The sequence below is a fragment of the Euprymna scolopes genome, chromosome 14 (genome assembly GCF_053919585.1).
Source record: "Euprymna scolopes isolate OS-2025 chromosome 14, ASM5391958v1, whole genome shotgun sequence".
Classification (NCBI taxonomy): Eukaryota; Metazoa; Mollusca; class Cephalopoda; order Sepiida; family Sepiolidae; genus Euprymna; species Euprymna scolopes.
This window is the reverse complement of record NC_136495.1, coordinates 48204997-48220459: the sequence shown is the minus strand read 5'-3', so window position 1 is coordinate 48220459 and position 15463 is coordinate 48204997. Positions and strand designations below refer to the sequence as shown.

At 32.2% G+C, this 15463-nt stretch overlaps 1 protein-coding gene across 1 annotated transcript in view; it reads right to left on the bottom strand.

The window, feature by feature from the left end:
- Nucleotides 1-15459, bottom strand: part of LOC145292983 (lysosomal alpha-mannosidase-like) — an 87100-nt gene extending 71641 nt beyond the window's left edge. Inside the window, exons 1-3 of the mRNA XM_080139225.1 lie at nt 15086-15459; nt 5973-6075; nt 3263-3436 (exon numbers count right to left, since the gene is read on the bottom strand). Of these exons, the coding sequence (XP_079995351.1) occupies nt 3263-3436; nt 5973-6075; nt 15086-15190 (382 nt within the window). The 5' untranslated portion in view covers nt 15191-15459. The remainder of the gene's footprint in view (nt 1-3262; nt 3437-5972; nt 6076-15085) is intronic.
- Nucleotides 15460-15463: the final 4 nt, after the last annotated feature.

The following is a 15463-nucleotide window of genomic DNA, read 5'->3' as shown; positions in this document are numbered from 1 at the left end:
ATCCAACTATATTTGGCAACTAAAAAATAGCAATATTTCTTTCAACTTAAAATGGCAAATAATTGAGACTTGCAAATCATATAAACCAGGAGATAAATTTTGTACATTATGTACAAAAGAAACCGTAAAAATTTTAAAATATGAAGATATAAAAAGCACAACCAAACTAGTAAATTCAAGACACGAGCTTCTATCGTGTAATCATAAACGTTGGTTTAAATTTAATAAATATAAACCACCTTAAATCATTAAAAATTACTCATTAGTAAAAATAGATTTTTTTTTTTTTTTTTTTTTTTTTTTAATAAATTAAGTTAAACCAATTACCGCCCTTAGACTCGTAAATCAAATAATAAATAAAGCCATGACAATTATCTCCCCTTAAAAACTTGCAAAAAAAAAAAAAAAAAAAAAAAAACTCTCTCTCTATAGATATTAACTGTAGCGTCTCTAAATCAAAATACGCTAACGGAAACAATTTACTGCACGAGCGTCGCCCTTTTAAAATTCATCATTCAATAAAATAAAAAGCTATAGCAAACATCTAAATGACTACTTTAAATACAGTTCCTGATTTCAAAAAAAGAAAAACCAAAAGGTAATTATATATCTATATATTTTTAAATCAAATTTATTATGTAAATTCAAAAATATATATATTTTTTCTACTCATTTCTATCTCTAACCTATACCAATTTCCTTATTAATTTTCTTATAAATTTTATATCCAAACCTTTTACTTCAATTTTTCAGATTCATCTGCCTTACTTTTAATGCTAGGTTTATTTTTGGTGTCTTTTCAATTCAATAGAAATCCTCCTAAATTTGCTGATGAGGAGACCGTGCTTACCAAAAAAACTATGTATAATTATTCTACGTGACTTCATGTATACCACAAATAAAAAGCACGGATTTCCGAAACGATCGTACAGATAATTGACTTTGTTGTTGTTCCTTCTTATGAAACTGATTTTTAATTTAATTAAATTTTGATTTTTAAATTTTAAAAATTTTAAAACTTTTAAATTATAAATCACATTACTTAATATATATACATATATATATATATATCATCGTTTTATCTGCTTAGTTACACATGTTTCGGTTACCGAATCGTATCAACGATCCAATAACTTCATCACACTTTACAGAAATGATTATGATAAGGAAAAACGATATTTAAAGGACCGTTTTAAATCTTGCACAGAAATTAAAAGGGTTATGAATAGTATTTCATGTGTTAATGTGTCAAGACAGACTGTTTCTAGACGATTGCAAGAAATAGGCTGTTTAATCGAACCCCAGGAAAGAAACAACTTGTTGGTTCGAAGAATAAGAAAAAGAGATTAGAGTTTGCAAACAGGTATGTAATTTGGACATATGAAAATTGGGTAAAAGTATTTTTCAGTTATGAAAGCAAGTTTAATCTATTTGGAAATGATGGAAAAAATAATGTAAAGAGACGTATTGGTGAAAGATTAAGTGCAAAGTGTACTAAGAAAACTGTTAAGTTTGAGGAGGGGGCGGAAGCGTCATGGTATTTGGAATGTTTTCTAGCCAAGGTACAACGCCTCTTGCCCGGTTACAAACTCGTGTAAACGCGCAGATCTATAAAAACATTGTTCAAGATCATGTTGTGCCAATCATGGAATTCAGGTTTCGATAGGGCCACCTTTATGCAAGATAATGCCTCATGTCACAAGGCAAAGGTGGTAATGAGTTACCTTAGCAAGTAAGATTTCGAAATTATGGATTGGCCACCGCAAAGTCCTGACTTAAATCCAATAGAAAATCTTTGGAAGACCTTAGGAGTGAAAGTTATGGAAAGAAATTCCACTAACACGGAGGATTTGTGGGTGAAGTTTCAAGAAGAATGGTCTAAAATTAGTATCGAGGATTGTCAAGAACTGATTCGTTCTTGTAGTCAAAGATGTGCAGCTGTCATTGAGAGCAAAGGCTTATTTACTAAATATTGATTGTGCATGTATTTTTATTGTTTTTTAGCTGTTTACATTGTTTTTCTCAATTTTGTCCCTTAATTTTGGACGTTCCTATTTTGAAAATAAATAAATAATCGTTATAATTCTTTTTCTATCCTTTGCAAATGATTCAAATTTTAGTATGTTATTATGGATGATAACGACTACCAGTTGTCAAAATTTCAGCTTTTCACAGTTGTTATTTCTAACAAATATTAGGTTTTAAAATGTTGCCACTTAGTTTTGGACGCTATTGTACATATATATATATATATATATATATATATATATATATATATATATAGAGAGAGAGAGAGAGAGAGAGAGAGAGAGAGAGAGTGTGAGAGAGAGAGAGAGAGAGAGAATGTTAAAAGGATAGAGTAAAGTTATATTGGAACTTTATTACATTATCATGTCAATAAGAGTTACGGAAGGGGGAATGGGGAGAAATATATATATATATATATATATATATATATATATATATATATATATATATAATTTAACTAAATAGTCATTTAAAAACAATAAATATGACACAGCATGAGTTAGTAAAATTATTTTCTATTTTTTCTCCTAGTTCTCTTTATTTTCGTTAATATTATTTCAATATACGAAAGTATAATTTTATGTTTAAACATTAAGTATTTACTTCAACAGTGCTCAATACATAGGTAGAGCTATTCTGTGTAGCTTAATTGCCATATATATTTTTATAAATTACTATATATATATATATATATATATATATATATATATATATATATATGTAGTGCTTCTTCTAACGCACACACAACTATATCATTTTATATTCATTTACATTATATATTAGTTTGACCACAACATCCACTTTTTCTTTAAACAATGTTCTATTGTCAAAAGTGTTTTTATTCATAATGTCTGAAGAAATGCTGGTTTTGTGAAAATTTTCAAATGCCATAATGCTTGAAATTGTCGTACTGACATGGAAACAATTGTAACGTTAAATGAAATACACTTTTTGTTGCTATCAACACCTTTTTTGAAGTCTTGATTTTGCTTACATAAAAAAAAAACGAAATTATTTTTGCACCAACCTAATACTGTCATTTAATAATGTCATTTTTTTATCATATATATATATATATATATATACATATATATATATATATATATGATAAAAATATTACATTATTTTTGCACCAACTTAATATCATTATATCTCGAGTTTAATCATTGTAAGAACTGGTATTTTTCTAGTCCAACATAAAAGAGAAACAGAAATTAATAGAAAGCCATCTTACCTTCATCAACCAGTTTTTTTACAACGTGCTTCTTAGAATCGGTTTGTTCAAGCCACCATCGCCAAAAGAAGGCTATTTCTACATAAATAAATCGTCTGTTCGGATCTTCCACTAATTCCTTGATGACTGAATCCAAAATATATTGTACAGCAGCATTTTGAATATCTTTTCTTGCTAAAAAAAAAAAAAAAGAAAAAATTAAAAAATTATTTAAGTTATTCTTAAGAGTTGTAGTGGGTATCAACTCTAAGAAACATTTTAGTGCAAATGAAATGCATTTATGGTTATTCCAACAATAACGCATTTCATTATCTTTCAAAAGTTTTTTCGCACACATTTTACAATGCTCTGCCATATTACATGTGCTTTTTAAAATTCTCTCTCCCCGCTACCTTATGCCGACCATACACAATGCTTTCTCACACTCATTTTCAAATGTTCATCCTGCCCGACCGCACTTTACTTCCTCCTCTTGACCATGTAGTGTATTTTTCTCTCTCTTTTTCTTGTCATGCAAGCTGGCGCATACTTGCTAATTTGTATATTGCTAAAATGGCTCCTGCAACTAATATTTTTTTCTTGTCAGCTATCTTACAACTAATGCTGATTTTCTCACATGCATTGCCATACGTGCTATGTTACACGCGTGTAAGAATCGTACCAGCGGAAATAAAAAGTTTCATCACTACTTTATGCTACTAAATATTAGTTTGGTGGTTTTAATTCTGAAACTAGCAATGATTTAAGACTGTATTTGGTGCGAGTATACTGGTTCTGCATCCAAAAGAGATTGGAATTCTTCCTTTGCATATTCCCAACAATAATTGGGATGTCATTCAGAAATGAATGATATTACTAAAGAAATGCAGACCTTAAATATAATTCTAAAGAATTTGCGATATCGGGCATATCATACAAAGTCCAAGACATACCCATAAACGTCACCAAAACTAATTAAAAAAAAAACGTCACTCAGATATCTTACATTACTCGTAGAGGAAGAGCCGATCGACGCCATTTTTGAGACTTTGGTCTTGATCCACTCCAACCAACCCAGGAACAGCGACGAACGGGCAGAAAGAGAAAATTCATCGATCCACTAGCTATCAATCCAAAGTGGAAAAGATATTAATAAGCTTTTTGCAGTGCAGAGGAGTCACCTATGCACAAGAGATAAACTCTTCTGAACTTTATAAATAAGCCCAAAAGTTGCGCGAGCCTTTTCTAGTCTCACACAAAAACACGAGTTTACATCTCAAGCTATATTACTTGTCATATACATACGCGCACACGTCCACACACGCACATATATTCACGTTCGCGTACATACACTCACATTCACGTGTATATACACACACGCTAACGTACACACATGTACTCACATACACGCACGCATGGACAACGTCACTTCCCCTTTCAAAGGAAATCCACGCATACCACCGGAAACACCTATAAAAGAAAGAGCAATAAGCGGTTTCTTCCTTTTCAGACCAGCTTCCTAGCTGGATGGTCTACCGATGACAGCGTGCCTTTTCGGCATGCGCGCGCACGCGTGTACCTCACACCACTTGCTACTATGTGGGACAAAAAGCTAACAGACCGTACGTACACTTTATACGCTTTCTCTCTCCATGAATTGGATTGACATTCTTACTCTTTCTCTCTCTATATATATAAAACTTGTCCCTGAGAATACCTTCGCGTAGCTGACTGCTAACGAATGTCAACCCTCTATCCTTTGTCTTTGTCTACACGCTGGACTATCATTCCCATTTTCCACTACATCACTCACTTCTCTCCCCACGCGTGAACAAATGATAGTGACCTGAACGTGAGATGAACACACATTTCCTTTTTCCTTCTATACAACCAATCCCGCAACAAACGATGGTTACACCCGCACAGACATGAACACGTGTTATATCTAAAACATTCATTCTTTCAACAGTAAATAAACAACACGTTTATCTTATCCAGCCTTTGAGTTTTTGTTTCCTTCATTCCATTCGTTTCATTATTTTCTTTTGTAACAGGATTAGGATTTATATATCCTAGTCCTCTACAAAGTACAGACTCTTGGTGTGACCTGTGTACTTTCACAGTATGCCATTTTGGCGTTACAGTAATCTGTTGCTCTCTGTATATTCTGTTTTGTTTCAATACGAATTACTTTTCTAACCCATATCCATGTCTGTATTTTCCTTAGTGACTCTTCCAAGACACAATAGTAAAAAATAAATAAATAAATAAATAAAAAATAAATAAATAAAGACTGTGCATATTATTCAGTATTTTTTTTATAAAATAAAATTTGATCGGTAAAAGATTTCTAGCTGGTATTTTTATGATGGCTAAATAATTACTGAATTATGTTCCTTGGCTGTTGACCCGAATGTAAGTAGAAAATGGTGGATAAGATATTTTGCCGTTAAAATGTGTTTTTCTTGTTTTACAAAACAAACAAAAAAAAAAGTAGTTGATGAATTTGCATACTTTTTAGTATACTGTCTTTTTTAATTTTAATATGCGAGTATGTAATTAAAATTTTGTTTATATCATTTTAATGTGCAGTTTTTAATATTATAGAAAAAACTGGATAAGCATCAAATAAATTTTTTTTAAAAATGCAAACTGCATGATGTTCTTATTTCTAGAATTCTTCCAATATCATGTGCCGTAAAAGAAGACGAAAAACGAAACAATAACTTACCGCCATAATAATATTGGTCCACTGTTTTTAGCCAACCAACATCATCGTGTGAGTGGGCCACTAGATGCACATTTATCATGTGGTCCTTGCCCAGGTTACAATTCTGAAAATCAAAGAAAAAGATTACATATTTTAATAATTAACAGTATTCAAATCAGAGTTTTAGCGCTTCTGCCCATTCACACGACTAATTGCTGCTGCTAATTTTATATTGCTCTCAGCATTCAGTCAATATCTACCCTTCGTTTTGAGCAACGTTTGATTTCGGTCAGCATTCGAGCAATCTTTGCTGAAACTATCCGAAATATTTATTGCAGTATTACGTATTTTTAAATTAAAAAAAAAAAGAATTAAACAGATTTACTCCAAAATGATCAACCTTAAATATTATACGGAATCGGAATATGGACCTAACAACATGTTTGTCAAAATAAATTCTCAGTTTGAGGAAGAGGGTAAATAATTAATTGATAATGATATATATTTATGTAGGTTGTAGTTTGCTTGAAGCATTGTTGAAGAAAATTATAAGGTAAAATTAAAAGCCAAGAACAATGCGAGATTTTTTTTTTATAGAGTAAAATTAAATGCAAACAAAAGAAATAAATTTCTTTTTTTTTGTTGTTTGTTTTTTCTTTTTCACACAAATTTTAACTCTAAACAACAGTAATTTTTTTTTTCTGTTGTATTCAATGGTGTTATAAATCTCAATATATTTCAGACTTATTAGTCCTTTTTCAAGAGAAGACAGCGGAAGAGTGTTCAAAATTGGAAAAATTGGAAAAGTAGCCGCAGAGAGTTTGCCACGTGATACTGCGAAATATAGAACAAAAAATGACGTTAGGAGAACGTTAAAATAAATCAGTTGATGTTTGAAATACTTGTTGCGTTTGTGAATCAAGGGAGATGACTATTCAAGCAAGGTTTTTTTTTTTATATTAATTATTGTTTTTCTTATGTTTTAAACTTATATTATAAAAGCGGAGCTCAATTCCAGTCTATTGTTTAGTGTGGGAGTATTTTTTGAAATAATTAAAGATTCGAGGATACGAAGTTGACCTACGTTTCTTGAAGAAGCAAGGATGTTGATGTGAAAATCTGGTTCTGAATTAATGCAAGTGCGAATATGTTTATAGAACGACGAAGCAGTAGTGTTTAAGTGCTCTTTAATGCGGTGATGAAGCAATCTGGTAGTGCTTCCGATGTAACAAGTATCTGGACTACCCATGGGCTCCAGTCTATCCGGTATTCTTGCCATTGCTTATATGGACAAACTCGAAAGACACACCCTTAGTACCTGCTACTCATATCTCCTTTTTACTAGATATATCGATGACATTTTAATTATCACATACTCCCGCGAAGAAGCTATTAACATTTTCCACAAATTCAATAACGCCGACCCAAACTCAAAATTTACTATAGAACACCCAGACTCTTCTGAATCTCTTTCTCTACTTGATTTTAAAATACAAATAAAAAAAAATGGTGCCATATGCACTGAATTCTACAGAAAACCCGCCAGCAAACGCCTCTTCGTACATTTCAAATCTGCACTACCTCTCAAGGACAAACTAAACTACGCACATGCCGAAATCTCACGCATACAAGACAAATGCACTAACATCTCCGACAAACATACACACACTAACAATTTCCTACAGACCCTCTCACTAAACGGCTACCCTAATACGATCCTATCCTCACTTAAAAAGAAAAAACGCAACACCCGACCCTTCTCTAACAATTGTTTTCTAAAACTACCCTTCCTCAGTGACAAAATCTCATCTTCAATCCGAAAAGCCATCCGCAGCGAGGGACTCAACATTCAACTCATCCACACTGGATCTACTTTAAGACAACAGCTCAACCGAAAACATCCATCGCATACACCTTCCCCTTGTTCACTATCTAATTGCCCAATATCACACACAGGTTTATGCTTTAAGAACCACGTTGTTTACGACCTACAATGCGCTAAATGCAGTGCATCTTACATCGGAAGCACTACCAGATTGCTTCATCACCGCATTAAAGAGCACTTAAACACTACTGCTTCGTCGTTCTATAAACATATTCGCACTTGCATTAATTCAGAACCAGATTTTCACATCAACATCCTTGCTTCTTCAAGAAACGTAGGTCAACTTCGTATCCTCGAATCTTTAATTATTTCAAAAAATACTCCCACACTAAACAATAGACTGGAATTGAGCTCCGCTTTTATAATATAAGTTTAAAACATAAGAAAAACAATAATTAATATAAAAAAAAAAAAAACCTTGCTTGAATAGTCATCTCCCTTGATTCACAAACGCAACAAGTATTTCAAACATCAACTGATTTATTTTAACGTTCTCCTAACGTCATTTTTTGTTCTATATTTCGCGGTATCACGTGGCAAACTCTCTGCGGCTACTTTTCCAATTTTTCCAATTTTGAACACTCTTCCGCTGTCTTCTCTTGAAAAAGGACTAATAAGTCTGAAATATATTGAGATTTATAACACCATTGAATACAACAGAAAAAAAAAAATTACTGTTGTTTAGAGTTAAAATTTGTGTGAAAAAGAAAAAACAAACAACAAAAAAAAAGAAATTTATTTCTTTTGTTTGCATTTAATTTTACTCTATAAAAAAAAAAAAAATCTCGCATTGTTCTTGGCTTTTAATTTTACCTTATATATATTTACTTTTCACTGTCATTTTGGTGCACCATGTAGTAAACACCGACAGAGAAGGAAGAGTTGAGGTTACCCAAATGCTGACAAACAGCAATAGAAAAGTATTAGCAGTAGCAACTACCGTGTCTAGTCATGCTAGTGGATATACAGTGGCTAAGTATTAATGACGGACTGAAAATTTGGTTGTGCCAAGTTCAAATTCACTTTCTTCCGCAGAAACCTTTTCATCAAACCCACACTGACCTTGTGTTTAACCTCTTGGAGAGGAGATAAGATAAATAGTAAATATCGTTCAGAACAACAAAACAGCACTTTTGGTACATGAACCTAGTGTTTGTCAAGTGGCTATGTATGCAAATCTCATAAAACCGGGTTAATCAATGTTGTATATATTTTAATTATAAAATACATGTTAAAATATTCCTTAGTTGAAGTTATTTTTGGACAAAAAAATTCATTTTAATTGTTCTGATAAGCCACAATTTACTTCATCGCTTGCAAAGTTTCTATCACTCTCACCCTCTCACTTGTTTGACACCGCTTTTATTTTATAAGATGTCTATGACTCTCGCTTCTGTCACTCACAAACTGTTTATTAATAGGTCAGGATAAAAAATGAGGAAAAAATTAAAAAATTGGAATAGCCCATTACTAACAAAACAGTACTATTTCACCTATAGTTATAAAGAGAAAGGAAGAGAGAGAGAGAGAGAGAGAGAGAGAGAGAGAGAGAGAGAGAGAGAGAGAGAAAGGGGTAACTAATTTTTAATTTTGTCTTTTTATATTTAACTGGCTTTACAACTCCCAAACTAATCGGAGTTCAATGAGGGACCTCATAAGTCACATTTTGTTTCTGAATTTTTGAGATGAGGATAGACAATTTATATTATTCAGACTAGCGTTCTCATCTTGAGTGTTATTCACACAATGTTTTGATCGATATAAACTCCAATCTTTTTTCAGGTGTTTCTTGTGGCACTTGGAAATCTGCACAGAATTTTGAACAGAAGCCTTTATTTAATCCATGGGGTTAACATGCTCTCGTTCCATCAGAAGTAATTCGCAAGTGTATTTGGAGTGTCGCTCACACTGAGGATTGAAAGTTTAACCTCCAGAAGAGTGTAATTTATAACCAAACTTTACCAAGTGCTTTATCCACTACGCTACGAGAGGCAGTTTTAGTATGAATTTTGATAGCCTTAAACCTGTTTTTATTTTCAAAAGTATAATCTTATTACTACAGATTACTAAATAAATGCACACGCAGAGAGTGGCAACCTTGGTTGAAGTGAGTGTCCTTAATGATGGAGGTCTGAACAGAGCTGAAAGGGAGAAACAGACCAAATATCAAGGTCTCATGTATGATATGAAAAGAAACTGGAATCTTAGAGAGATATCAATCATACCAGTTATTATAGGTGCCACAGGGCTTATGAAGAAAAACCTGAAGTCCTACCTAACTAAATATTCCTGGTGAACCAAGTGCAAGAGAGATCCAGACAATTGCACTTAAGGGAACAACGAGGATACTAAAAAGAGCTCTCGGTTGGTTTCAATAAAAAGCAGGGGAATGTTGGCAGCTGGTTTGGCTGCCCCATACCCAACATTACAATCTTCAAAGACATTAATATACCAGATTATCAAATAAATAAATAAATTCAATATTTAAATATTAGTAAAGAGTGCTCAGTATCTAATAAAACATTCTAGTAAATCGATCCCCGATATTGGAACCACTCAACGAGAACATGTACACCCTTATTATATAAAGGATTTTTCATTTATCAATCTAAGAACAATGGGTCCTAGATATGACCTTAAACTATATCCAGTGGTGAGGCCCCAGCTTGCGGGCTTTGGGGAGTGTGGAGCCACCCTTTAATTACCATTGCTCCAAGGTCCACTCTGATCCGGAGTGGTAGTACCTGTTAGGATCCCAACTATGGGTTAAGTAGAAACCGATTTGAAAACAACAAATATATTCTATTAAAATTTTTTTCTTCAAAATCTTTGGATTTGGCATTAAATAACCTGAAAAGGGTTGATATGCCGTAAAACAAAAACAACCAACCAAGAACAATGATATTACATTTATTATCACATGTATTCCGTATTTTTATTAGTCGCCATGTTTGTTTTTGCATGAAACACACGTAGTACTAAGTGTTATGTTAGAACAAAAAAAAATGGCAGACATGAGACATTTGTGGAGTCTCGGTAATCGTTCAAACATCGAAAATTAAACAAAATAATAGTAAACCCACTTGATAAATGTTACTGTAACATTGGCAATGTTGACTTTATTAATCGGCAAGATGGCATCCGCGAACGGATTGAAAAAATGGAACAGAACACAAATTTTAACGAAACGAATTTAGTGAGTTGACTGTACAGTCTAGCAAGAAAAAATAACAACAAAAAAAACCTCGATTGTTGATAACAACAACTAATAACTAAGTTTTTGTTTCAACTAGACTGTAGTTTCACATAACATTTTAATAAACAAAAGATACTGTAAAGATTGAATTTCATCTTCCTTTCTCTGCATAACAAAGCAAAACAATGAAATGAAAAAAACTAAGAAACTTTTCTTTTTTTCAAAATAGAATTGTAGTTTCACATAACAATTTCATAAACAAAAGATACCGTAAAATTGTTATGTGAAACTTCAGTCCTATTTGGATTTAAAAAAAAAAAAAAAGTTTTTATGTGAAACTTCAGTCTAGTTGAAACAACAAAAAAATATTCTTAGTTATTAGTTGTTGTTATCAGCATATCAGAGTTGTTTCTTTTTTTCTTTCTAAGCTTAGCAAATCTCTCGATGGAGGCTTCTTTTCTAGGGTAATTGTTCTTGACATATCAAAAGCCTTTGATAGGGTATGACATAAAGGTCTACTTCACAAGATCTCCAACTACGGTATAGCTAGAAATGTCTTCTTAATATACAGTATTTGTTTATTATTTTTAATCGACGAATGTAAAGTAACTTCTTTTTAAACTTTTGTCTAGTGTGATGAATTTTGAAGATAGCGATTGTTTTATCAACATCAATGTTCATAATAAATTGACTGAAATACCGAAGTTTCGCACAAATGCTTTCATTACGAGGACAGAACTTCTTTAAAAAAAAATGTAAATAAAAATATATATATATATATATACACCCAAAATGTCCACAGAGACATATGTCTGCAGAGCCATGTGCCGAAAACGAAGCACGCTCCTCCCACCAAAATGTGCGCGAACTAAAATTTGAAAACGAGGCTTTTCTCTGTGGACAAAAAGGGGGTTAGTAAATTTTGGCCATCTTGAATTTTTACGAGTCGTAAAAAGTTAATATCTGATATGAAATAAATGATTCAGGTAGGTTGCCAAGTAACTTTTATAGCGAATGTTAATATTTCTTTGTTGCATATTTTAATTTTTGACCACTTTTTCGAATCTATGTGTACAGTAATACAACCCTCCCCCCCCCCAAAAAAAAATGTCATGTTTTGTTTACAGTTTGTTTTCAATTCTAGAAAAATTGAACATTTAGCAGTATAAACAACAAAACAAAAAAGTGGCAAAAAAATGTTACGGCAATGTGGACTTTATTAGTCAGCAAAATGGCGTCTGCGAACGGATAGAAAAGCGGAAGGGAAGGTACATTTTAGCGAAATGAAATTAGCAAGGCGACTGTACAGCCTATTTTTTTTTTTTTTTTTTTTTCATATACGAGTCACCACTTATCAAGGCCCGGAGGTCACTCGAGGATAAGGATTGATGAGTTCATGAGTGTACAGTAGTCACTGGGATAATATCGTAGTAATCGTTAGTAGTGGAAATTTGGTAAATTGGATTACTTAAAGGGACGGTTCAACAAGAATTTGTTTATGTTGGACTTGAAGACGACTAAATTGTAGTTAACTAGAAACCAGGCAAACAGAAGAGATTTCCACAGGCGTGCAGTTCTAAGAAAGAAGCTTTGTTCATGGAATCTACGTTTAGGTTTAGGCACAGATAAAGAGTGTGAAAAATTATTTATTATAGTTTCAGCTAGACGAGTGTTTTTGTGAAAGTTTGGCAAGGAGGGGGGCATAGATTGGAGCTCAGACGAGCACTTGTCATGAAAGTAACGATAAAGCAGAGATAGGCTCGCCACATCTCTTCTGTGAGAGAGAAGTTGCAGGGAAGAGAAAAGGACATCCCCTACTAGGCTATGAAGTCTATTTTGAAATCTGTCAAGGCAGGATAAGATGCTTCTAGCAACTCCTACCCAGATGTGACAGTAATACTACTTCATCCTTTTATATAGGTAGAGAATTGCATCAGCAGTGACATATCTAATAAAGCAGTAGAAGGATCCCACCATTTTTCCAGCGACAGATTCGATGTACATATTCCATTTCAGATTAGGAGTAAAGGTCAAGCCCAGAAGCTTGTCAAAACATGGAGCCTCACATGGTGACTTAATTTGTAAGCTTCAAAATTACCATTTTTTTGTAATTGAGCATTCATACATTGTTTTAACAAAATCAAGACAACAAAGATTGGGTTGATAGCAACAAGTAGTGTATTTTCATTGAATGAAAATTCCATGAACAAAGCTTGTTATCTTGATTTTGTTAAAACAAGAGCTTTTTTCATTTCAAAAGTATATTATAGCAGTAAAAAAAAAAAATAGCCGTTTCTGTGAACTATTAGAGACTATGGGCGACTGGAAAGCACCGGAATATGATGATTCGCACTGAATTAAAAGATTTAATCTCTCCATATATGTAGATGAGGGTACCATAACATAAATATATATATATATATATCAAATGAAAGATGAGAAATAACTGTAATATATAACTTTATTATATCATCAGAACACTAAGGAAAAGTAAAGGAGAAAATTAAGAAAAAAAAACTCTTTAGGCCATGGCATTTTGAAACTAAATGCTTATCATCAGAAGAGGAGAGGGGCCAGAATCATACAAAATCGTTTGAATGTTTTTAAAAAGTATCAAATCTCTAATTAAATATTGAAAATTTTTTTAAAGAATCAGAATCAGTACTTGTATTGGAATCGGGAATTCAAAAGAGACTTGATAATTGTATTGAAATCGGGAAGAGTTTATTTTTCAATTGGCAGTTCTCTTTTTTTCAAATAAAAATCGATTAAAAGTATTCCACATATCTGAATACCCTATATACCAAAGTCTGTAGATGAAAAATTCGTTGAGTATATAGGTTGAGAAGTGTCCTTTTGCACACACACACACACACACACACACACACACACACACACACACACACACACACACACACGCACATTCTCATTATTATATACATTATATATATTATAAATTTTAAAAAATTAAAGTTTACAAATTTAAGAATTCTGTAAGCTAAAAGCAAATATAAATAATAATATTAATATTATATGACAATCCTAACCTAATGAGAAAGCTCAATATTCGAGATAGAGCATTGATATAAGAGGTTATACTATTATTTATTTATTTTTTTACAGAAACACACTTAACAGAAAAAACGGTACTTATACAGTTTAATCAAGACATTAAAAAAATGAAAATATCGAAAAAAGGTTACGTATCCGTTTTGGACTGAAAATCTCCGGGGGAAAAAAAAAATTCACTTAATTTGATCGAGTAATTTGTTGTTGTTTTTGTTTTATTTTTTTACAGCGGAAAAACACGTTTTCATAAGAGCGCGTTGAAGTCAGCCATCTTGGAATCTTTTGAACACGCCACGGGGAGTTAAAGCACCGACACTCCTTCCCCATCTTTAATACGAGCTTTTCTTCCTAAGAATCGAACCTTTTGCTCGGTATCATAACAAATAGTTTTTCGCTGTAAAAAAATAAACTACTTGATGAAATTAAGTGAATTTTTTTTTCTGAGGAGTACTTGTACAGTTTAGTGAAGACATTAAAAAATGAAAATATCGAAAAAAGTTTAAATTGTGCGTGTCTGCTATGGAATGAAGTTCTCCGAAAAAAAATTTCATTTAATTTCATCAAGTAGTTTTTATTTTACAGCGAAAAAACAATTTGTTATGATACCGAGCAAAAGGTTCAATTTTTAAAAAGAAAAGCTAGTTATTAAAGATGGGTAGGGAGTGTCGGTGCTTTAGTTATCTCCCTTGTCGTTTCTAAAATTCCCCCCTCCAAAAAAATTTAAACAAATCCAAGATGTCTGTCTTCAACACGCTCTCATAAAAACATATTTTTCCGCTGTAAAAAACAAAAAAAAAAAAAAAAAAAAAAAAAAACTACTCGATCAAATTAAGTAAAAAAAATTTCCGAAGATCTTCATGTCAAAACGGATACGTACAATATAACTTTTTCGATATTTTCATTTTTTTAATGTCAAGTACCAAAAAAACAAACAAAAAAAAAACAAAAAAAAAACGAATAAATAATGAAAAATAATTGACAAACCTGATAACCACATTTCGTTTCTATTTTTTCTTCTGTCCTTCGTGGTAACGCAGACGCGGTCAAAATGAAAAAAAATAAAGAAATTATAGCATGAAAAACAGCCATTTTCTTTCAAAGACTTTCCGGGAACTGATTATTGGCACGCTTGTTGTTCTGCCTTTTATAAGTATTTCAATCAATTTGTAAACAATTGATGTACAAAGTCTATGCTGATGAAACAATTGCTACCTTTAGAATTTATCACATAGGACAAAAGTTTTTTAAAAAAAGATTACATTTACGTGTTATTTCTATTTAGAACAAAAATAAACAAATACACAAATATTTAAAAACAAATATTTAAAATACAATGACTTATTTCTTCGTACACACCTGTGA